This window comes from Astyanax mexicanus, chromosome 16 (assembly GCF_023375975.1).
Source record: "Astyanax mexicanus isolate ESR-SI-001 chromosome 16, AstMex3_surface, whole genome shotgun sequence".
NCBI classification, from domain to species: Eukaryota; Metazoa; Chordata; class Actinopteri; order Characiformes; family Acestrorhamphidae; genus Astyanax; species Astyanax mexicanus.
The window spans coordinates 24,493,006-24,516,058 of NC_064423.1; the positions used below are offsets into that span (position 1 = coordinate 24,493,006).

Sequence of the window (23,053 nt, forward strand, 5' to 3'; positions counted from 1 at the left end):
TTCTGGTTTTGCTGGTCAGGTGTGTTTACATGCTGTATTTCATGTATAACATGGCTCACAATTTTATTAAGAAAATGTTATAAATTCCTAACCAAAATTAGTTGGTGTATCAGCTGTTTTTAGATGTGTCAGTTGGTGTACAAGCTGTTTACAATGTACAGGTTGGTGTGCTGACTGCTTTAGTATATGTTGGGTGGTGTGCAGGCTGCTTTATAATGTACTGGTTGGTGTTCTGACTTCTGATAGATGTGCAGGTTAGTGTGCTGGCTGCTGGTTGATGCTCCAGCTGGTGTGCTGGGGTGTTTCAGGTGGTGTGCAAGCTGCTTTTGGACGTTCCAGGTGGTGTTCCGGCAGATGTGAAGTGTGCTGGATGGTGTGTCATCTAATTTAGGATGTGTTTAGTAGTGTGCCTACTCCTTTTGAATGTTTCAAGTGGTATGCCAGCTGCTTTAAGATGTTTCGAGTGGTGTGCCAGTTGCTTTAGGATGTTCTGAGTGGTGTGTCAGCTGCTTTAGGATGTTCTGGATGGTGTTCGGCAGATGTAAAATGTGCTGGATGGTGTGTCATCTAATTAGGGATGTTTTTTAGTGCTGTGCCTACTGCTTCAGAATGTTCTGAGTATTGTGTCAGCTGCTTTAGGATGTTCTGAGTGGTTTGCCAGCTGCTTTTGGATGTTCTGGATGGTGTGTCAGCAGATGTGAAGTGTGCTGGATAGTGTGTCATCTAATTTAGGATGTGTTTAGTGGTGTGCCTACTGCTTTAGGATATGTTGGGTGGTGTGCCAGTTGCTTTATGGTGTTCCAGTTGGTGTGCCAACAGCTGGCAGATGTGCCAGTTGGTGTTCCAGCTGCTTTAGGATGTGCTGGGTGGAGTTCTGATGGACTTAGGATGTGCTGGGTGGTGGGCCTGATGTTGACCAACTGATTTTTCTAATCTCTCTCTCTCTCTCTCAAATATAATAAAAAAATAAAATATCATAAAATATCATCTGAATCTAATCATTGTCCAAGGAGCTGGTCATTGACTTTGGGAGGTCCAGACCAAGGTCACGACTAATTCTGATAGCGGGAGTTGAAGTGGAGACTGTGGATTCCTACAAGTACCTCGGGCTGTGGCTGGACAGCAAGCTGGACTGGTTTTCTAACACTGACCACGTGTACAGGAAAGCACGGAGTAGGCTGTCTGTTCTGAAGAGGCTGTGGTTGTTTGGCATCTGCAGGAAACTCCTGTGGATGTTTTACCAGTCTGTGGTTGCCAGTGACCAAAGGAGCCTGTTCAGTGAATGACTGCTCCTCCTCAAGTGCAGAACCAACATGTTTAAAAACTCCTTTGTCCTTCGTGCCATCGGACTGTACAATTCATTTCTACAGAAGAGGAGGGGTCACAGGAGGACAGAGACTCTAACATAAACCAGACTATGTGCAATCATTTCTAAAAGACTGATTAAAACAAACATCGGACTATATGCAATAATTCTTAAACAGAGTGCAATAATCTGCAATCTATCTATCTATCTATCTATCTATCTATCTATCTATCTATCTATCTATCTATCTATCTATCTATCTATCTATCTATCTATCTATCTATCTATCTATGATAACCATATGTATTATATGTAACTATATATGTACTTATTAAATTAAAATAATGTACCTAGGAGTAGTGTACAATCTTAGGGGTAGTGTACATACATAGAGCGAATGTCCGCCCTATCTAGTGAACATACTGCTGGGTTGCTGAGGTTGTTGGTGTGTTCCGCAGTTCTGGCCTATCCGCAGTTGGAGTGATGTAGCGAAATGTTCAGCTAAAGGAATGCCTTTGGCAGTTGATATGATTAATGTAAAATCGGTTTCTCTGGATTAATGTGAAGGTAAGCGTTTTATTACCTTTAATTTCATTATAAAACTGAGAGACTCGCCGTCCGCTAAGCGCTGAGCTTACATTGACGTTAACAGAGGCGCAGCTAAAGCTAGGTTAGCTAAGCTAAGCTAGTTAGTAAAACTGGATAATGATTAAAATACTTCTTACTAATTGCAGATGTTTGTAACTAATCGCTATTTATGTCATTTTTTTAATAACTTACAAATGCGACTGTTTATTCTGCTGTTTTCCGGTCTGTATCTTTTTTAGGGGTGTGTAAATGGTGTGTTTTTAGCCCACGGCCCGTTCGTGTAGCTAACACAAGCTAGCCTGGCTTCTTTATTTAGCTAGCTCTACGGTTGTGTTTAAATTGGGTTTAAGGTTAAACGATTATAGTTTGGGTCAGAATATATAGTTAGCTAGTTAATTACCTAGCTAGAATGTTTGACAAGTTTCTTATTATTTGTATATAGCTACATGTCTGCCTAAATCTAGCTATTATCTAGGTTAGTTCTTGCTAAGGTTTGTTAACCTTCACTGTGAGGTTGTGCTTGGAAGGTTTGGGAATTGAAATTATCTTATTCTATTAAAATGTAACGGTAGCTGGCTAGGGAGATTTTTTTTAAGAAGCTAGAAGTTAGTTCACAGATTTAAATAGCTGAATAATAAATCGTACTACCTCTTTTCACTTTGGATAATCTGTAGTGGAAGTAAGTTAAAAGGGAAGGTTTCTCAAGTTTCAGTTTCTGTAGTCTGACTGTGACTGTAAATCTTAAAAAAACTGTTAAAGCTGTTCCCAGTTGACTATTTTAACAAAACGAGGAAGTTCTTAAAGGCCAAGACATTTTATACATTTCCTTTAGTTGATTTTTGCCTGGTTTCTGAATCATTGTTGAAATCAAGTACAGTCAACACATTTTTACACAAGTTTATTCTTTTTCAGTCACATCAGTTTATTTTATTTAGCGCAACCATGTTTCTGGTTTCTCTAGATCTTCTGTAGCGTAATTTCAAACCTTGAGTCTTGTGGTCACGGTTAATGTTTTCTCGATATTACTGTTTCATGAAGAGTGTTTTTGTTTGCGCAACACTGCACAGTAAAACAGTGCGTCCGCTTGACATACAAACAGTTCTTTCTAAGAGATTTCTGGATCTTTTAGAAGATCTGTAAACTGCCATTTCAATTTGCAAACTGTAAACCTTTGTCTTCTTGTTGCCTTCCCCTTTCCTGATGGCATCTGTTACTTTTGTTTAGACAGCTGGTTAGAAGGTCCATCCTTAAATTAAAGTACTCTAAAGCTATGTTCACCACATTGTTGAAATCTGATTTTTGTTCAGATAGTATCTTGACAGGTCAAGGTGTGATGTGAACGAATCTTTCCATGAAATGCCTCACATGCGCCAACAAAAAACATCATGTTTAAAAGATGACTCGTAGCTTTTGAAAAGGTGAAATGGATGCTTTAGCATGTGAAGATGTGAAGCATCTTTTGCTTTAGTGAAGAGCAAACAGCTCGTCTGAAGTACATGCTCAGGTCCAGAAGGCAAAAAAAAGGCCAGGTGGCTTGCTTTTGCAGTTTTTTGTGTGGGTATGAGAGAGAAGCATGTAGCATGTAGCGTGTGCGTAAAATAAAATAAAATGCATGAATTCCGGTTTGAATCATTCACACTCATATTGCATGTCCATGGATGGGATACATATCTTATTTAGGAGCACATATGAAAGTGACTCAAATCTGATTTGAAAAAAATCAGATCTGAACCACATTGAGCAAAAAACTGATTTTAGTCACTTTAGCCTGGTCATGTGAGCGTAGCTTATGTGTCTCAAAGGTAAAATACCTTTTATAATCGCCTAAACCAAGACCATCAGAATGCAACAGATCAGTGCCAGTATAATTGGGTAACCCAAATTGTAGTTGCCCACTGTATAGTAAAGGTAACTGGTTCCGTAACAGTCCGATTACACAGTGTGTGTGTGTTTAAGTATAGCTGTGTAAGATTCTTTTTTTTTTTGTAAACATACTATCCAGCATTCCAGCATCCATAGCCATCCACACTAAACACACACTAACACAAACCAATACTCATACTCATCCGCACCCTCTTCTAAATGTCACATTCAATAACAGCTAACAGATAACACCAGTGTTTAACTGGCTGGTGTGTGTTTGATAGGTGGACCCTGCACACTTGTGTGTGTGTCTGCGAAGATGCTGCTGTCTCTGGGTGTGCTCATGCTGTCAGCAGCGCAGATTTACACACTCTTCACCATCCAGATCTTCACCTTCATCAACCTGCTGCCTGTGGAGGCTGACATCTCTGCTGTAAGTCTCTCTCTCTCTCTCTCTCTCTCTCTCTCTTTCTCCCTCCCCCTCTCTCTCAATAACATTTATTTGTCAGTAGTTTATTACACTAGTGTGTGAGGGTAACATCTGTTGTGTTCATGCTTGTGTTTGTTCCAGTTTTCTGTGGACAATAAGACGGAGAGTTTTGATGACCTGCCAGCAAGGTTTGGATACAGGCTGCCCAGCGAAGGGCTTAAGGTGAGCCAGCTAAACTCTGATTAAAAGCGAAGAAACAAAGGTAAACACAACCTAATTTATCAGCCTGGGAACTCTATTAGCCATATTTAAACACAAGTTATGTTTAATAAACTTAACTTACAGACTTATATAGCCCAGTAATCACATTTACATCTGAGTTTCAAACCACTTTACCTAGGAGTGTCTCTAAGGATGAAAAATTAACAGTGTGGACTTAAACAGGTTATCAAACGATTATGTACAGTGTTCATAAATGCACAGCTACTCAGAGTAATGCAGATTTAATGCGGCCTGTATTACAGCACTACCGCTGTGTAAGAGGTATTTTGGCCTGTTAAGATGCTCATGTGCTCTCCTTGTGACTCAGCGTTTACACTGATCCTTTATTACTGTTTACACTCAGGACCAATAGAAATATATCAGTTCCTGTAAAGCTTTTAAACATCCATACGTAAGTTGTCTGTTCTGTTGTGAAATAAACTGCAGGGCGGCAATATCAGATAAGCTTAAGTGAGAATCTGAACATGGTAATGACACTGTTACTCATCATTAGTCACAATAACTCATTACTTTTGGAGCAGCAGCTTTGTGGGAGGGAGGCAGACTAGTGTTGTTACTTCGGAAATATAAATTTTCCTATTTTTCCTAAACGCTGAACAAAAATGCAAGAAAAATATGCAAGCAAGGTTGGTGTTATTAATGTTATTCTTCATTGTTGGTATTTAAATTTCAGCTTAATGTGGAGCATCAGATAAACTCTATTTAATATATATGTTTCTGAAATGAAATGCAGTATTTAATTTCCGTAAGCCCTTCACTGTGCTGTTAAGAGTTACCAGAAGGGGTCACTGCAATACTTTTGCAAAAGTGGTTTACTCTCAGCCTGGCTGTAGAATCTAAACACCTTTTAACTCCTTTTTATTTTCACAGACACACCTTCAGGCGTTATATTTAGTTGATTTTGATCATTATTGTTTTTCTTGTATTTTTAATGTGTGTGTTCATGCTCTGTCCTTACATAAAGGAATTCATATTGGCTCTTTTTTTCCAGGGTTTCCTGGTTGGAGCTCGGCCCGAGAATGCCTGTGAACCCATTGAACCTCCACCAACCAAAGGGCGAGAAAACTCCAGCACCTTTATCGTCCTCATCAAACGTTTTGACTGCAACTTTGACATAAAGGTATGCTTCCCTCATTGTGTGTGTTTGTGTGTATAAGCCTCAGCCTTTTGAACCTACACATGTCTGCCTTGAGTGAGTAGCACCACCTGCTGGTTTGTGATCAGTTATAACCTCCTAATACTCCTTACAGTGTACAGAAGTTATACAGACAGTAAAGGAGCACAGCCAAGTCTTGAGTGTGATCTTTAGAGTGTATAAAATCTGTCTGTGATCTACAGTGTTTAAAACTCGCTCACTCAGTGTGAATTAGCTCCAAGAGACTGTGGAAACTGTAGGTGTGTGTGCGTACATGTGCATACTTTTTGAGTCCTTATTTGGTGTTTCTGCATCACAGGAGTTTCCTCTCAGCGGAACAGAACTGTAATACTGGTCAATATAAAACTGTTCATTCTGTTGATTATGAATTTGTGTTTTATTAAGGCAATGTTTTTTTTAATTCTGCTGACAGAGTTCAACTTTTTAAGAAAATGAATGTCTTGTTATATTTAATTGTTTTTCTTTTTGTATTGTTTGTTGTTTATTGTTATTTGTCTGTTGTTCATATTGTGTATGTGTTTGTGTGCAGGTTCTTAATGCTCAGCGCGCAGGATATAAAGCAGCAATTGTTCACAATGTGGACTCTGATGACTTAATCAGTATGGGATCCAATGACAGTAAGTTTAGCACAGTCACCCACAAAAACGTACTAAAGTTAAACAAGCAGTTTCAATTCAGATTGTTTTTTAATGCAGCACAACACAGGACAACCAATCAGAATGATGCTTATTTACATACTTATTAGTCTTAAAGGTGCTGAGGTACCAAAAACAGGCAAAGAGGTAAAGAAATGTTGGAAACATAAAAAATATCAGTTAAACAGTGAATTGGTTGATAATTTCACCTCAAAACAGTGAAATATTTATGAACTGTTCTGATTTTGTCACTGTATGTTGATGTCTGTTTTGTGTTTGTGTGTCTGTATTCCAGTAGACATTGTGAAACAGATAGACATTCCGTCAGTGTTTATTGGAGAAGATGCTGCAAATGCTCTGAAGGAGGAGTACACCTATGAGAAAGGGTCAGTGATCAACCTTCTAAAGTAGCATGATATTGGAGAAAACTTTGCAATATAATGAACAAGTATTAAAAAAACAAAATCTCCCCTGTAGTCAGCGATCCAGCATGTCCTGATATTAGGAATATATATATATATTGACAGAAAAATTATGTTGAGCATATATAATCTGACACTGTTAAAGAAAATGTGCAATTGTACTTTGTATAAAATAGCAAAAAAGTTACATTACATTGCATTTCTGCAGTGTGATTATTGTATTTGATATCAATGCTAAAACACAAGTTTTCAATTGTTTAGTAAATCTAAGTAAGAGGACTTTAGTTTTCACATTCAGAATAAAAGCCTGCTTTTTGAGGGTTAGATTTAAATAAAAAAATGATCTTGTTCTATTAGCAGAACATACACTAAGTGGAGAGAATAAACAAAAGGTTCTGCCATCCATATCTGTACTTAACCTTAAGCGTAAATGATCCTTATGAAGACAGAATTGATTGGGCAGATTTTGTAATGTATATTTAGTATATTTAGTAATTTTACTGTGAAAACATTTTTTAAAATCTTTAGTTAATATTTAAGGAAAAAAAAAGTTATGCACTTACAGTTTGTATGCATAAATCGGGATGGATTTGTGATTAATCTGAGTTTTTAATCTTGTATTAATCTTGTTTTTAGAGGTCATGTGATCGTCATGCCGGACTTCAGCTTGCCTCTGGAATACTACCTGATCCCGTTTCTCATTATCGTTGGAATCTGCCTCATCCTTATCGTGGTGTTTATGGTGGGTTGTGAGAAGTGTTTATTAGACTACTGCTTAAATCACTGCTGCTGTGGGTGTTCATGTTTACTCAGCTGCACTCTTTTTATGTTTAGATCACCAAGTTTGTTCAGGATCGTCATAGGGCCAGGAGGAGCCGCCTGCGCAAGGACCAGCTAAAAAAACTTCCTATTCACAAATATAAGAAAGGTAAATTTCACCAGCAGTTCTCACTTGGAAAGACAGTGAATGTGGGACTATGTTATGGGACACAAATCATTCATTACTCAGGTAGAAGTATAGGTACTAGTTTTTTAAAAATACTGCTGTAGAAGTTGAAGTATTAACTTCAGTTTTAAGGACAAAAGCTTAGGCTGTGCCAAAGTAGCCGAGAATGCACTACCCCACCTCACCCCAAAAACGTTTTTTTTTAAATTTGTTATATAAAAATGGTAATGTAGAAAAATTTGGGATGCATTATGCTACCTGTTTTAGCTGAGCATATGTCCATTTCAAATTAATGTACTTTTGTGCAATGTAAAATCTTTATACTAGGCTACATACGTCTGCTATGTCTTTGCTGGAGTGTGACTTGATGTGTGCAGGTGTGATGGATTGTGTATAAACTAATAGTATATTTCTCAACCAAACACAATCAAATTCACTCTAGCTGGATGAAGCCATTTATCTGAACATTTTTTTTTTTGATGATGAAGCCGGAAAACAAGCTGAAATGAACTAGGAGTAACAAGTTTTTTTTTTAATGTTCAGAGTGGAAAGTACAGATAATTGTGTGAAAATGTTAGGAGCAGAAGTACATAGTTACTTGACACCTCTGGACACACCTAAGACTCAGCGTTTTAGTCAGCATTTATTGGACCCCACCTTCTGTGTGTGTTTTCTCCACAACATCATTGTTCTCCTTAATCTTAAGCTTCACTGTCACCATCAAGCCTGTTTTCTAATTCCCTTTTAAGTTGCACCTAAACTTACATTTTGGCCTCTATGAGCAACAGAGCTGTAACCAGTTAAGACTTAGTTAAGTTTAGTTTCAGACTAAGCTTAATCATTTTCTAGGACAGTGGCTCTGCTAAGGGTTTAAGTGTTATTGGTTATCAGAACTGATTGTTAGTGGAGCTTTTTAAAATGAGATTAATTAGATTAATAAAACGTTGAGTCATGGCGCAGTGAACATGGGCAGGTAGGGGTGTGTGAGGGAGTTGTAGACACAGAACAGATGAGAGATAAGTGTAATGCTCCTTTAATACCTTAAGTGCTTAATGATCTGTGGTCTGGTGAGTAATTAGTTAATTATATTTTAATCAGATTAGCTCTTTAGCATTATGTTGTTTGGGCTGATCTATGTGGTACTGACTGCTTGATAACAGCATGTAAACAAAATAATCAGTTTGTGTTTTAAAGCCCTAAAATGTTCTGAATGAAAATCTGAGGTTTAGTTTGCAGTTTTCGTCTTCAGCAGTATCCTGCTGCTGCTGCTGCTGCTGTGGAGCAGAATGTTCCTGATGAGGTTCCTTCTCCATATAAGGTCACGCGCAGCCCAGTGGCCCTCAGCCAGAAAACATGTTCGTTTATAACTTGCACAAACACCCACAGCACCTCCTCCTGCAGGAAAGATTGGAATTCCAGGAGTGCGGCATGAATTCCACTGCTTTCACACACACACGCACTTTCACACTTTCCACAATCATCTGGTCGCTCCAAAAGGAAAAGCAGTCCATCCGTCTGGCACACAGCCAGAGATGGCGTGAAGATGAGCTTGGAAGTTTACAGAATACTGTAAAACCTCATTACAGGAGACACACACTCTTATCACTTGGTCATTCAGAGGATTCAAATCTCTAAAGTCTCCCACAGAGGTTCAAGTTTCAGCATTTTTCTGCTAAACTGTTTATTTTAGTGACTTGCATTCAGAAACACTGCTGCATTTCTAACCAATCAGAAGTTATCTGACCATCACTGATGGAATTATTCTGTAAACAGTGAGCAGAGCTGCTGATCCTGAACTTTCTTCTCATTTCCTGCTGCTTCTACTGTCTTTCCTTTCTGGAGGATCCAAGTCTCAGTTCTAATCAAGTTTAACACTAGTTAGCTTGGATTCCACATATTGCCATATACAAATATTATTTGAATTATTTACTTTTAAATATGCATATATTCTTAAATGAATGAACTAGAAAATGTACAAATATCCGGCAGAAATGCTTCATCACATTTCACACGTACACAAAGTAAAAACTTGTTAATTAATTATTAACCTATGTATAGTTTAAAAATGTGCAGTAAAGTGATGTGATCAGATCACAAGATTGGATTGGAGACATTCTAACAGAATAGTGTTCTGTCACTGTTGGTCATTCTCTAGACATTCTTTATCGCTATCCACAAAACAAGACTGTTGACTGGATATTTCCTGGTGGTGGTCTGTTCTCAGTCCAGCAGTGATACCAAGGTGTAAATGTATGGATTTCATTACTCGGCGGTTTGTCTCTGCAGGTGATGTTTACGATGTGTGTGCAATCTGTTTGGATGAGTATGAAGAAGGAGAAAAACTGCGAGTGCTGCCGTGCTCACATGGTCAGTTCATCACATTTACATAACCTGTACTATATTACCTGTATTGTTCTATATGTTACTGCTTTATGCTACAACATACTAAACTACTTCACAACTGTGCTACACTGGAAGTGTTGCCAATTAGTGAAAGAATCCTTCACTTTGTGATACAAGCATCAAATGTGGTACAAATCCTCTTCTAGACCTACTTTTTTTTCCAAAAAGATTTTCAGCCACAAAAAAACAATACGTTTGATTGGATGATAATTCTCTTAATGATCATGGCATTTCATGGTATTCTGAGAATAGGAAATTTTGTTTTGTATTTTTTCATTCTAAATTGTGGAATGTTATGAAGATATAAGCCAGTAAATTGTATAAATTGTGTGTTTTGCCACAATTAGTTAGTGCTTTAAAACTCACTTAATCTGCAGAACTACAGACTTCACAAGTTTCACTGTTCTAATGAACACATGCATGTGCATGCACACACAGCTTGTTTAGTCCATATGAATATAGTACTTTTTTAAATACACCATGCAGTACCGTACATCACTGCAGAACTGCTGTATGCTTCACCACTACAAAACAACTACTACATAATGTACCACATTAGACAAACACACTACCCTTTATATACCATACCCTTACTCTCTATTTAAATATATACCTCTGTACTACATTGCACCATGGTACTGTTTTGGACCTTTTTCCTACAAGTTAAACTAAACCCCTTCTGTCTTTGTGTCTTTAGCATATCACTGTAAGTGTGTGGACCCCTGGCTGACGAAGACGAAGAAGACGTGTCCGGTGTGTAAGCAGAAAGTGGTTCCATCTGAAGGCGACTCTGACTCCGACTCGGACTCCGGAGACAGCGGCCCAGACGAGAACGAGGACAACGAGGAAGCTTCGGAAAACACTCCGCTGTTGCGCTCACTGGCATCCACCAGCGCTCACTCGTTCGGCACCATGGCGACCGCGCTGTCTCCTCAAGACCATGAGGAATCATCCAACTATGACGAGCAGAGTGACATGGACACCAGTGACAGCGAGGAGGAAGTTACTGTGGAAACGGTGGTGGTGCAGCTGCAGCAGGAGCGACCGACAGGCGACGCAGCAAAAGCTTAAAGCAAAAGTCTAAATTAAAGACTTTAAAGAAAACGTTTGAGACACAGCAGCCCAAACCAATCAGACTGTACGGGCAGGGGTGGGTGGGTGGGTTTATGGGTGTGCACTTTTGGAGAAACTTATCACTGCTTGATTAAATTCATCTCTCTCACACAAGTTTTAGCTCTGCTAAATTAACTTTGCAGAGAAAAATCACGGCGTGAGTGAACGCTGTGCATGCTCGGCGGGACGTGACCGTTACACTCAATTCACCATCAGAAAACACTCCTTATAAACTGGATTAACTACAGTGTGTGTGCACCACTGTATGATTAAGCAAATCACTCTAACATTAATAATCATCTGATTGAAGATATGATGTAATAAGGGGGGGGTGAGGTTCTACAGAAATTTTACGCATTAGTGAATGCAGTAAAGTTGGAAGTGTTCGGGGGGAGGAAAGCCTGAAAGGTTTCATTAATAACAGTGTTTAAACTATAAACCGGGTTCTGACTGGAGAACCATAACTCATCTTTTATCTAGCACGATTTTACTAATTTTCCTGAACTGTAGTTTCAGATGTGAGATTATTTTGTAATGATTTTGCCAAACTGACTAACGATCCTGGGAGAATCGCTCAGCACAAGTGACTGTTTGACAGCAGTATGCGAAGTTTATGAACAAAAATTGAATTCACCTGAAAACTGGATGTGTTGAAAAAAGTGCTTTTTTTATTTTACTATTTTTAAATGTCCAAATGTGGGCTGAAAGCATAAGTTACTGTCAAACCCAAACACTATACAGTTTAAAAGCCAGTCCTGAGATTCAGTGCAGCGTGCTCCCTTGTGAATATTTGATTAGTCATTATATGATTTTTTTTAAATATGTAATTTCATTATTTCTGTATTTGAAACTGCTTGCAGGTCTGTGTTAGAATCTGATCACTTTTGTTTGTCTTCATCTTTTGTTCACACGTGTAAATCTGTTTTCACTTCATCAATAAAGTGATTTTTGTTTCAAGAGATATAGTCCAATTACAAACACAAAACACTACTATTATACCACAGAGGAAACAAACACAAATGTTCAAAAAAGAAAAACAAGCCCATCTGGTTGGAATAAATTTATTGGATTAGTTTGTAAACAGTAAAATCACTCGATGGCATTTTCTAGGTTTGATATGAAATCAGACGCTGATGTCAGAAAACTTTGGAGGGAAAATGAGCTGAAATCAGCAGCAAATTCTTACTCTGTGCAAAATCTAACAGAATACAAACAAAACAACTCCGTCTCAAGTAATTAATATCCACCCTTATCCGCATTCTTTGAAATATTATGGCACAGATTTAACATGTACTGATAATTTCTCCCACAGCCAGAAGTGTATTAATCCAACCATTTCTCTAGTTGCTAGCTACTTAGTTTAGTGTTTTATTTGGATCTGAGCTTTAATACTGAACAGCTGAATTCAACGTTTGGTACAATTTTCATTTTTAACAAGGATATTTATTCCCCAGTTTAGTCACACATGGGTTTAGAAATGCAGTAATTTAATCTGTATAAAAATGAAAAAGTTAACTGCAGTGCAAGCCTTCATTCTTCTCAATATGTTAGGAGTGTATGTGTTAGTGTTTTATATATAAAAAAAGTAAAACATAAGGCCAACAGTAATCCTTCAGAAAGATAAACTGTAAATAATCAGAGCTGAGGCTAAAAATGGTCCATAAAATTAAAACTGGACTCTTAAATTAAGTATCTGAAATGAAGAAGACCGTAGTGGTGGAACATCCTGATAGATGCTAGGGTGGCTGGAGCTGTAGTGTAGTTATAAACTCCTGAAACCCAAAGACAATCAGAAACAGGAAGAAAGAAGCTCCTGAACGGAGCCAGATCTTTAAAAATTCTAATTTACACATCATTCAGACAATTACAGTTAAAAAAAAAACAAAAAAAAAAACAGACGGGCTTAAGGACATTTCTCAAACTAGAACAATAAAATACTGTAACACTGAAACATTACTTCATTTAAAGTTTTCCTTCATTTTGTGTTGGCATTCTGACCCAAAAAAAACAAGCAAATGCTGCTTCTTGGGGGGATTGGAGTTGGGGGACTGTGTGCTTGAGAGAAAGCATGTGTATGCGTGGCCTATGGAGCAGCATGTATTGTGTGGATTTTGCGTTTCTTTTTTTTGGTGGACGGCGTGGTGGTCAATATCCAGCCTTCCGCAGGTACTCGGCCATGTGGAAAGCTTTCTTGTTGAGTGTTCCGCCGTGCGTTCCCTCTTTACCCATCACTAGAACCAATGCTGGAGTACACAGAGAACACAGAACAAACATAAAAAACAAAATCAACAAAAACAAACTTTCCAGCTACAGGAATAATCTACATCCTCCTGCGTCTCTAAACGTCCAAAACTCTGATTCTGCATTTGTGTAAGTGGTTTTGTTTTTTCTTCAGGGGAGAAACTAAACTAGAATCCGGAATCCCGCAAGTATTTCGCCATCGAATAGGCCTTCTTATTCAGTCCGCCTCCGTGGACCCCTTCCTTCCCCATTACAAGAACCAAGACTGGAAGAAAAGAGAAAAAGACAGAGGAAAAGGGAAAAAGAGGGAGAGAGTGAAGGACAGTTTAGCAGTGCAGTCAGGAGATTCCAGAAAGCCAAGATCAATAAATTAGCAGAACAGAATAAAAACAGAAACAGAGAGCAGAAGATCGCTTCCAGAACGTAAAAAATAAAATCAATAATTATGCCATACAAGTCAATCAGTCGCTGTCAAAATGTATTTTGTCATTTTGAATCATTTTAGTTTATTTAAACATCTGCATAGATGACAAAATACACTAATTATTTCATGGTTTGCTATTTCTTTTGGATCACCCTTCCCCAGCAATTGCATAAATCTAGCAAAAACACCAAACAAAAGTAATGTTTTGTTTATCATCTCATGGCAAAAACACTACATGCCAGACCCAGACAAACAGATATCAAACTGAAAATAAAGGAAAAGCAAGGAAAATGAAAAAACTGCATAGAAAGAGAAAAATGAGAGGGCAGCGCTTTGGAAATGTTTATAAAGATAAAAACAGAAAAAATTACTAAACACTTTAGTTTAGAGAGACAATTTTCTGATATGTTCAGGATTGAGTTACTCTGTATCCAGATAACTTTAAACACAGTCTTAAATAATTAATTCTAGTCTCAGTATCTAAACTGTGATTACAGAGAAACACGCTGTACTAATTAATTGAGGTCACTGGCTTAGTTCAGTAAAGCTAATACTCATTCAAAGTACTGGTCAAAGATGAATCACCAAAAACTCCCACATAAAATTACTAAACTGAAGAACATGACTCAAATTCTGAAAGAAATTTGAGGCTTTTAAAAAACTTAGAGAAAGTCACCTTTTCCTGCTCGGCCTACAGAAACATTAAAAGTGGGTTCTCCTGATTGGCTCTTTGTCCTGATGTCCATCGTCCAATCACCGTCCACCAGCAGGCTGTCCCGGATCACGGAGCACTTCTTGGAGCCAAGTGTCAGGCCATTAGTGAAGAAACTCTCCCGGTCTTTCCCAACCAACCCATCGATCTCTGTGGGCTAAAACCAAACAAAAAAAAAAAAAAAAATCACAGAACATCAAGAGAGGACCAGAAATAAAAAACACCAATGAACTCACACACATATGAATTTACACTGATCAACAAAGGGATACACCAGTACACTAATAATAAGAACTGATAAATTCAGATAAACCCTGGCATACACCTATAAACCCTAAAAAAACAGAGCAGCAAAGAGATAATCATAAAGGAACACATGACCAGATGTAAAGGCATCCGTGGCATAGTGGTTAGAGCACAGGACACAGATGAAGGTGTTATGGGTTCGATTTTCAGGCCCCTAAACCTCACTGCTGCCAGGTGCTATTTAATAGTGTGTATGTGCAAGTTCACTGAGTGGACAAAATTAATATGGATGAATATGGGGGGGGCATGAGATTACTTTGTCAAATATTTGCCAAGCAATACAATAACAAATATCACTTTAAACCTCTTTAAACTGTGTGGGACAGACAATCACACAGTGGAAAGGACCATCTAGACTGTTATCAGCACCTGGCAGCCTGGGTTCTGTTTCAGTATACATGTGATATATGTGATGCAACATGTCCATGCATTTTTCAACAAGACAAGTCAAACCCACATGCTGCACAATTTTCAAAGGCCTGTAGTCCTGACCTGTGTCCAATAGCAAAGGTGTAGGATTTTTTTTTTCTTGGAAATGTGATGGGATGGCAGGAATAATAGGACAAAATAACACATGAAACACACCATCTTGTGGTAAGGTTTGTGAGAAGGAACAGCAACTTTTACATTTAATTTTGAAATATGATGTACTTTGTGTAAGCACTGGGACAAACATACTAAAGAAAAGAATCCACAGCTTCTGCAGTTTCTTTGACTTCTTCTAGCCTGTAGCAAGAAACTGTTCTTTAACCCTGTTTGTTCTTGACTGGATGCTGGAACACTGCCTGCCATATGATTGAGTTTTTCTCCAGCATCATCTGATCAAAGTCCAATAAGACTTGTTTTGTTTACTGCCTCCACCACTGTCTGAAGGGCCTTGCATTTACAGTTGGTGATGCTGTGAAGAGACACACCAAACATCTTAATCCTTCAGTCTTCGCAGAAAGAAGAGGTGCTTCATTGAGGTATTTACTCAGGAACTTAAGAATGCTGACTTCTTCCAATTTCCACTTACAATGATGTACAGGGGAGAGTGACCTCCCTCGGCAGTTTCCTGCACTCTGCCATCTTCTTTGTTTGGCTGATGTTGAGACAGAGGTTGCTGTCATTGCACCATTCTGACATAGCCCTGACAATGCCTGTGTGGGCGGTCTTGTCTCTATCCCTGATAAACTCTGCGACAGTCATATCATCAGCAAACTTCGAGATAGTGTAGGATTTGTGCTTGGCTCAATGGAGTAAACGGGGGGACTGGAGGGGGCTACGAGCAGATCCCTGAGGAACTCTTGCTCTCAGAGTCAGTATAGAAGAGCTTCTACCGCCTATTTTTATCACCTGAGGTCTGCTGAGATGAGTATGTAGACCCAGGACTAGGATCCTTTGGCACTTTTCCACAGCATGGTACATATACTACCTGACCTACCTCGCCTCTACTTGGCTTTTGCATTAGGCTAATTTGGTACCTGGTACCTGGAACTGGGTACTTTTTTTTAGTACTTGCTTGCTCTTGGTTTCAAGTGAGCCAAGCAGGGACTAAACCTTGCAAAGTGCTGACGGTCTGTCACTGTACTTGATGTAAAAGCCATAAACTAAGAATCTGGAACTCAATCCCATCAGCAGTCTCCATTGCTACTGTGCCATTCAGGCAAGGAGGTGTGAAAGTGGACTAAGATTCATGGACCAAATACAAAAGCCAAAAAGAGTTGAGTAGTGTAGGCACCATACAATGGAAAAGCAGCCGTTTGAAATAAGTTTAATGTCTGTCTTGCGGCTCTACCTCTATACATATTTTGGGACAGTAGAGAGGAGAACAGAGAAAGGTAGAATAAACTAGCAAATGCTAAGTTAAACTGATATAAGCCTGTTTGATAATACATAAGTCCATGTTAGATCATTAGATGTAATTTAAAATGTACACAAAGAGAGACAGCCTGTCTAAGTTAACTCAGCTAATGCTACTATACTAGTCATGTATGGCTAATATCTTTCAGCTAGAAAACAGCCAGCATGACACGTGATGTTGAACACTTTCTTCATTTAATTTTTGCAAGCAGAGCCTAAAAATGAACCTAAACATGCTGTTGGTCAGCTTTCTCCTGCTGGCTCTCTCTCTCATTCTCTGCGTTGTATACCGCATCTGTCTGGTACGTGACGCCACCAGGGTGTTGGATAGGTGGTTGGTTTGGGTCTGCCCCACAAATACCGTGTTGAATACTGAGCTGTAATCATTCTTGTCCAACCATGTGATGGTAGTATGCACTGTATGGCCAACAGCTTTGTCTAAAGATCTATTTGAATAGAATGCAAATAGGTGTGGGTCCACAGTAGTTGTAAGAGAGAAAAAGATGCTGCTCAAAGCACTTCACGGCTGTTGACGTCAGTGAAGCAGGGTGGTTGTTGCACGGGCAAGTGATGGCAGGTTTGATAGGCCAGTTTCTTAGGAAGTGGAACAATAGCATTTCTTTCAAAGCATGTGGAAAACAGATAGTCTTAGAGAGAAATGAAAAATAAAAATAGAGATAAAAAAAAAGCTTTTCTGCACGTATCCCAAACACTTGTCTGTGAACATGACCACCATGAACAGGAATCTTGCATGGGTTGCTTCTGTCCTCAGGAACAGAAACACTTTGTGCACATCACTTCTGATTCACTGAAACGAGACTACATCCCCATAACACAGTTTATACCCCTCATTCGTGGTCTGTGATGGTCTGATTGTCTCTGTAGTCCTTTTTAGGAAGTCTTGTGGTCAAACCGGGCCTTTTTTGGGTTATCATCAGGTCAATGATGTTATAGGCAAAGGACCAAGCTCTTACATTAACTTCAACATCAGCATTAATTTAGGGTTTCTGATTAGAAAATTATCTGGCATTGATTTTGCAACAGTGCAATCAGCGTGTAATGGAGTCAGTGAAACATCTGCCAGTCTAGGGTTTCAAAGTAGTCTAAAAGTGTTAGCCTCCTACACAGCCTCCTCATTCCATGGATATACTGGTATGATAATTATTTTTCTGTTGGTTTCTGTATGAAGGGAGGACAAGGATGGAGGTGCAATCAGGGTGGGGGAGTGGGATTCTTGTCCTCAAGAGCAGTGTAGCATTAATCAAGAGGCAGTCTCATCTCCTTGAGACCACAATGCACCTTCTGGGTGAAAGCTAGCTAGACTATTACTAGTCTAGTGTAAATAATGTAACGCAAGCAACATAGCTCCCCAAGTTGGAATGTAAACCTTGCAAGAATAACTGAACTGAGAGGGAAGCAAGGTCATACTTTAACTGTTATAGATTCCATGTCCGGAGAGCAGTCACTGGCTAAAAGCACTACATCCGTGCTCTATCGTAAATTCATTACAATGCATACTATTCTGCCGCTGCACTTACTGCAGACTAATGTTGTGTCCTGAGAGCAGACAGAGAAGCCAGACAGGTAACGGTAATATTTTCAGTAACTTAACCTGCATTATACGCTTTAGATGTCATCTCTTTGTGGATCTTTGTTTCAGTCCAATTCATTAAGCATACAGGTGTTAAACCCCACTCTTTCAGACTACAGCTGCTTAGGCCCATTGATTAAGCACACAGTCATTTAGTTTCGCCTATTCAGAAACAGCTGTTTAACTCAGCCCACCCAGCCTAAAGCACTTTATTCCCACCCATTCAGACAACAGCAGGTTAGCACTGCACAGTCTGTCTACAGATAAAGTACGCTGTTTAGCTGTGCTCATTCAGACTAATATAGAAAAGTTAAAGTGAATGTTTCAGTCCACACTGAATTAAAAAAAAAGAGACTCAATACAGAGCAGCTATACTAAACAAAGCTATTTTACATACACCGGTCTTTAAGTTTGGCAAACAGAACCTGCAAGAATGTGTTTAAATCTAATGAGGTTGTTTTAAAAAAGGAATTTCTGACTGGAAGTGAATAATTCAGTGATTTTAGGTGTCCACATCTGTCTCAAAACAAACCAATAGGGTGCACCAAATAAGGCAGGTAAAGCAGTGCTCATACTTAGATTTATATTAACCTATTATTTAGTTTACACAAAAAAGATTATACATTCAAAGTCAGTCATTTTAATTTCTTAAATTAGAAGCAATATCTGCTTTGAATTCTAAATTATATTACATTACACGTTTGATCTTAACGAGACTAAACTTGACCTATTAATTAGGGTACACACACACAAAAAAATACTTATTCAATGTCAGTCTTTTTTTTTTTTTTAAATCAGAGGCAATATTTTTTAAATTCTAAATTACACATTAAAGGTTTGCTTAAAACAATGCAAGCAGGACCTTTAACAAGACTAATATGGACCTGTTAACTAGTGTTAAAAAAATCTTTAATCAGTAGCGATGTTTATTATAAATGTACATGAACTTCAAAATAGTGCCCAAAGAAAGTGCTGCAGATATTTTACCCTCATTTCCCAATCAGTCTACAGACATTTAGCCCGGCCCATTAACAGTATGTCGCTTAGCTCCGCCCATCCAGCCTGCAGAAATTTAGACATGGAGCTTTTTATTTGCTTTAATTTTTAATATAAACAATCATTGAGTCTTTATAATACGAGATGTCACACTGCTACATGCAATACAACTATTTTCTTTTATTCACTGCTATATTACAGACATTACAACAAAAATGAAAAAATGTTTCCCATTACCCACACTGTAAGGAAACCAGAGCTGGTAACTAGTCCATTAACATACTGTCGTATAGCTTCGCCCATCCTGTCTACAAAAATTTACATTTGCAGCCTACAGCAGTTTTACTATTTTAATATTTAACATTTAAACTAATTGCGTCTTTATAATAAGAGATTTCAAAGTACTTAATGCGATTCAAGTAATTTATTTCTGTATTTTTATTTATTTTTTTATTTATTAGAATTGCCGCTATATTAGTTATTGCAACAAAATGACCATATTTGTATCATATTACCCACACTGTAAAGAAACCAGAACTGGTATCTAGCGTTATGTTTCTCTACAATGAACCGTATCACACCAAACCCGCTCTCAGACACTGCATGAACAGAAGTTATCCAAGGAAATTTGGAAGACTGGTGGCCTTCCCCTCTAACAATCATATCAACACAAGCTTATATTTACATATTCAGCCACAGCGTTTTTCTGTTCTTAAAAAATGACATCACTGCCTGCTTATAGTCCTCCCCTCTGGCTAGCTGTGCTAAAGCTAACAGGACAGATGTGTTGAGCTAGCTGGATAGAGTGCAGAGGAGTGATAAACAACACAGTTAACAAAAGAAACCCTAAAGTTTTGCTTCTAATTCGAATCAAAAGGCGCCGGAATGTAACTACAGCACCATTTAAGCTGTTTAAGGTGGCCCGGATAATTCGAATTAGAAGCCAACTTCAGCCTTCCAACAAAGCACAGTAAATACGGATTATTTTTAATAGGGTTACAGAAATGTCTAAGCACAGTGAGCAGTGACACAGCCGGTTAGCCGGCTAGTCTAATATAACCTCATATTAATTGTTTTAACACTGTGCACACCCTTAGCCCCCTTGTACCACATGCCCCCCCACAGTGCCCGGCTCTTTACCGTGATGCTGCTGAACGTGCCCCCCTCGTGCGCCGCCCAAACGTACTTGGAGTCCGGGCTATAGCCCACAATGGCGGAGTCCTGGCACGAGCCGTCGGACATCAGATTTTCCACATAAATCTGCCAGGAGCCCATGCTGACCCTCAAACTGTCCCAAACTAAACCCGTCTAGATTGAAAGCGCAAAAAAGAGACGAGATAAGAAGTTGAAGTGGATGAATCGCTGCGCGTTCGGCAAATCAAACACACCCGCACGCGCCCCGATCACAGCAGGCTGGAATCCAACTGTGTGCGCATGCGCGGCGGGGCATGCAGCGTCTGGGTGCGGAGTTCCGGTAACAGCCATCTGCGCATGCGCGGTAGCTCAGCAAAGGCAGGGCTGTGTCCCATGCTTCTCAACGAAGTGCACTTATATAGATTGAAGGCAATGGATCGCTGCAGTGCTCTTACATCCCTTAAACGGAAAGCAACGAGCTGGTTTCCATTCTGCAGGGTCTCTAACTAAGAGGTGCACATATCTACCAGGGTTGTGGGGAAAAAAACGGAATTTCGCAAATTAATTCAATTAAATGATTTTGATTTTAAATTAAATCCACCATACAGAATGTGGAATTGAACTTGAATCACAAGAAGTGGAATTTAATTCATTGCAATTCAGATAAATTAATTCTTATCACATATTAGTTAGAATGTGATACTTTTAACATACATTTTTCTTCCAAATGGAAGTACAAACACTATCATTAAGCACATGTTCCCTTAATGCTGAGAAATAGCAACACTTTCATTTATAAAGTAATCAAATCAAACATTGTTATGGTAAATGCAATGTTTATTTGTCAAAATACTTTGTAATGTTTTTGCATCAAATGGCCTGAATGTTTGGACAACTATTTTTAAGACTTGGAAAGTAAGTGCTGTCATATCATTTGCCATTATTTGAAAGTTATTACAATGTTAATAATTTGTTTTTGGAATATTTTAAAATGTTAATTAGTGGTCCATACAATAATATATACTGTTAAGCTTCATTATTAAACACACCTTAAATGTGTATTATGAATTCCTTTGAATTTTATGGGGTTCTAATTCTACTTCCTACAATTGGAATTCAAGAATTTAATTGGAATTCTTGAGGTAATCAGAAACTAACTGAAGGATGTAGCTTCCTAACATTCCTGTCATTCTGCTTTAAGAGGTCAGTCTGGTTTATCACAACTTACTAGTGGTGTGACGAGACACTAATACCACGAGACGAGACACGATATTGGGTTCACGATAACGAGACGAGATTTAAAAATAAAATTTTAAAGAAAACTTTTTTTTTTTTTGGACAAAATCATATACCGCAAACTTAACAGACTGGTTTCTCTCACACATTGATTCTATAAGGAATAGAAATAAGAACTTTTCTAGGTCTCATATGGTGCAAACAATAAGTGCAAACCACAACCAGTCATATTAAAGGTCACCTTCCGCGAAAATCCGATTTTTCTTGTTTTTTGTGGAATACAGTAGGTCTCTCCGAGTTGAATGTGTACACCTGCACATTAAACTGTTTTGCAGCCCCCATTGTCTGCAGGAGCTAAGCAAAGAAATCCCCCCTCCCCCCTCCGAAAAACGGGTGAATTTTGAATTATCTTTCTGCCTACATAGGCCAGCCCACCTTGGCTCGAGAAACTCCCAGAGGCGGAGCTGAAGCGACGCAACATCACCGCTCATCAGTTAGGAGGTGGGAGGCAGTGAGCGGCAGAGCGGTGGAGGGGCGTCGCAGTGCTCCTAGCCAATCAGAGGAGAGATATTTGCATTCTGTTTGCATGTATGAATATTCATGACCAAAGCTGGAATCCGGTCATTTTGGACACACCCCTAAAACAGTCCATTAAAAAAGAGCTATACAGAGACACCTGAGCACTTTTTTTTATACAAAAACGGCTCACATGTCATTCATTCATACTAGAGACCACAACTAGACATTTTAAAATGAAAGAAAAAACGACGGAAGGTGAGCTTTAAGACTATGGTTTGTGTTTTTTTTTCTCCTAAATCTCTTGTAAAACTATGCATAACCATAACCAGTCATATTAAGACTATGCTTGAAGTGTAAACAGAGACAGAACATGTTTTTAAATACAGTACAGAGCTAAGGGATTAGTACAACTGCCTATGAAACAGTCACGTGTAGGATTTACTTACAGTATTTACATATGATTTGTGTCTTGTTGGTCACTCTGTTACCGTTTATTGTTTCCACTGGAGCCAAAATGCAGCCAGACACACAACTTAAAAGTAGCAGAAGCATCTTCTATATCAGGGGTATTTAACTATATTAAATAATTAAGTGCTATATCCTGTAAGGTTGTTTGAACTGAATGATGTAAAAATATAGAAGAAGAAGAAGAAGAAGAAGAAATGGCTCTTTCTTTACAGATTTTGTTTACATTTATCCCCTGTCTCTCTGTCGCGCTCGCCGTGACTAGTTTCCGCCCGTTCTCGTTTTTCCACCTGTTCTCGGGCTCCCTATCTCCTTATAAAGGCGGTTTTTCACGGCTGCGGTACCGCGACCCTGACAACACGGGTTCGATCCCGCGTGAGGAGCGGTGTGTTTGCACTTATTTTTTTCCTTACCACGTCTGCACAGATCTGATTGACTGAAGA

At 38.7% G+C, this 23,053-nt stretch overlaps 2 protein-coding genes across 3 annotated transcripts; one reads left to right on the forward strand and one right to left on the reverse strand.

The window, feature by feature from the left end:
* The first annotated feature begins 1,714 nt into the window (after positions 1-1,714).
* rnf13 (ring finger protein 13) lies at positions 1,715-13,041 on the forward strand. Its single transcript, XM_007234017.4, has 10 exons — positions 1,715-1,873; positions 4,042-4,190; positions 4,329-4,409; positions 5,461-5,589; positions 6,155-6,242; positions 6,556-6,646; positions 7,319-7,424; positions 7,517-7,610; positions 9,915-9,995; positions 10,729-13,041. The coding sequence occupies exons 2-10, from the start codon at positions 4,077-4,079 to the stop codon at positions 11,100-11,102; spliced, it is 1,158 nt and encodes a 385-aa protein (XP_007234079.1). The 5' UTR covers positions 1,715-1,873; positions 4,042-4,076; the 3' UTR covers positions 11,103-13,041.
* pfn2b (profilin 2b) lies at positions 12,190-20,701 on the reverse strand. 2 transcript variants are annotated; one of them, XM_007234007.4, is made up of 3 exons: positions 20,397-20,701; positions 14,486-14,678; positions 12,190-13,387 (listed from the first exon to the last, which is right to left on the reverse strand). In XM_007234007.4, the coding sequence occupies exons 1-3, from the start codon at positions 20,529-20,531 to the stop codon at positions 13,290-13,292; spliced, it is 426 nt and encodes a 141-aa protein (XP_007234069.1). In that variant the 5' UTR covers positions 20,532-20,701; the 3' UTR covers positions 12,190-13,289. The 2 variants fall into 2 exon arrangements, with proteins under 2 accessions (XP_007234069.1, XP_007234068.1); XM_007234006.4 differs by having other exon boundaries at positions 12,190-13,650; positions 20,397-20,695.
* Positions 20,702-23,053: the final 2,352 nt, after the last annotated feature.

What these genes read in the sequence shown, in the direction of transcription:
- pfn2b (XM_007234007.4), bottom strand. Translation starts at nt 20,531, where the DNA reads ATGGGCTCCTGGCAGATTTATGTGGAAAATCTGATGTCCGACGGCTCG. An exon ending in GCACGTTCAGCAGCATCACG is followed by an intron (nt 14,679 to 20,396) that starts GTAAAGAGCCGG and finishes GTTTGGTTTTAG; the next exon opens with CCCACAGAGATCGATGGGTT. An exon ending in TGTAGGCCGAGCAGGAAAAG is followed by an intron (nt 13,388 to 14,485) that starts GTGACTTTCTCT and finishes TGTGTACTCCAG; the next exon opens with CATTGGTTCTAGTGATGGGT.
- rnf13 (XM_007234017.4), top strand. Translation starts at nt 4,077, where the DNA reads ATGCTGCTGTCTCTGGGTGTGCTCATGCTGTCAGCAGCGCAGATTTAC. An exon ending in TGGAGGCTGACATCTCTGCT is followed by an intron (nt 4,191 to 4,328) that starts GTAAGTCTCTCT and finishes TGTTTGTTCCAG; the next exon opens with TTTTCTGTGGACAATAAGAC. An exon ending in AGTGCTGCCGTGCTCACATG is followed by an intron (nt 9,996 to 10,728) that starts GTCAGTTCATCA and finishes TTGTGTCTTTAG; the next exon opens with CATATCACTGTAAGTGTGTG.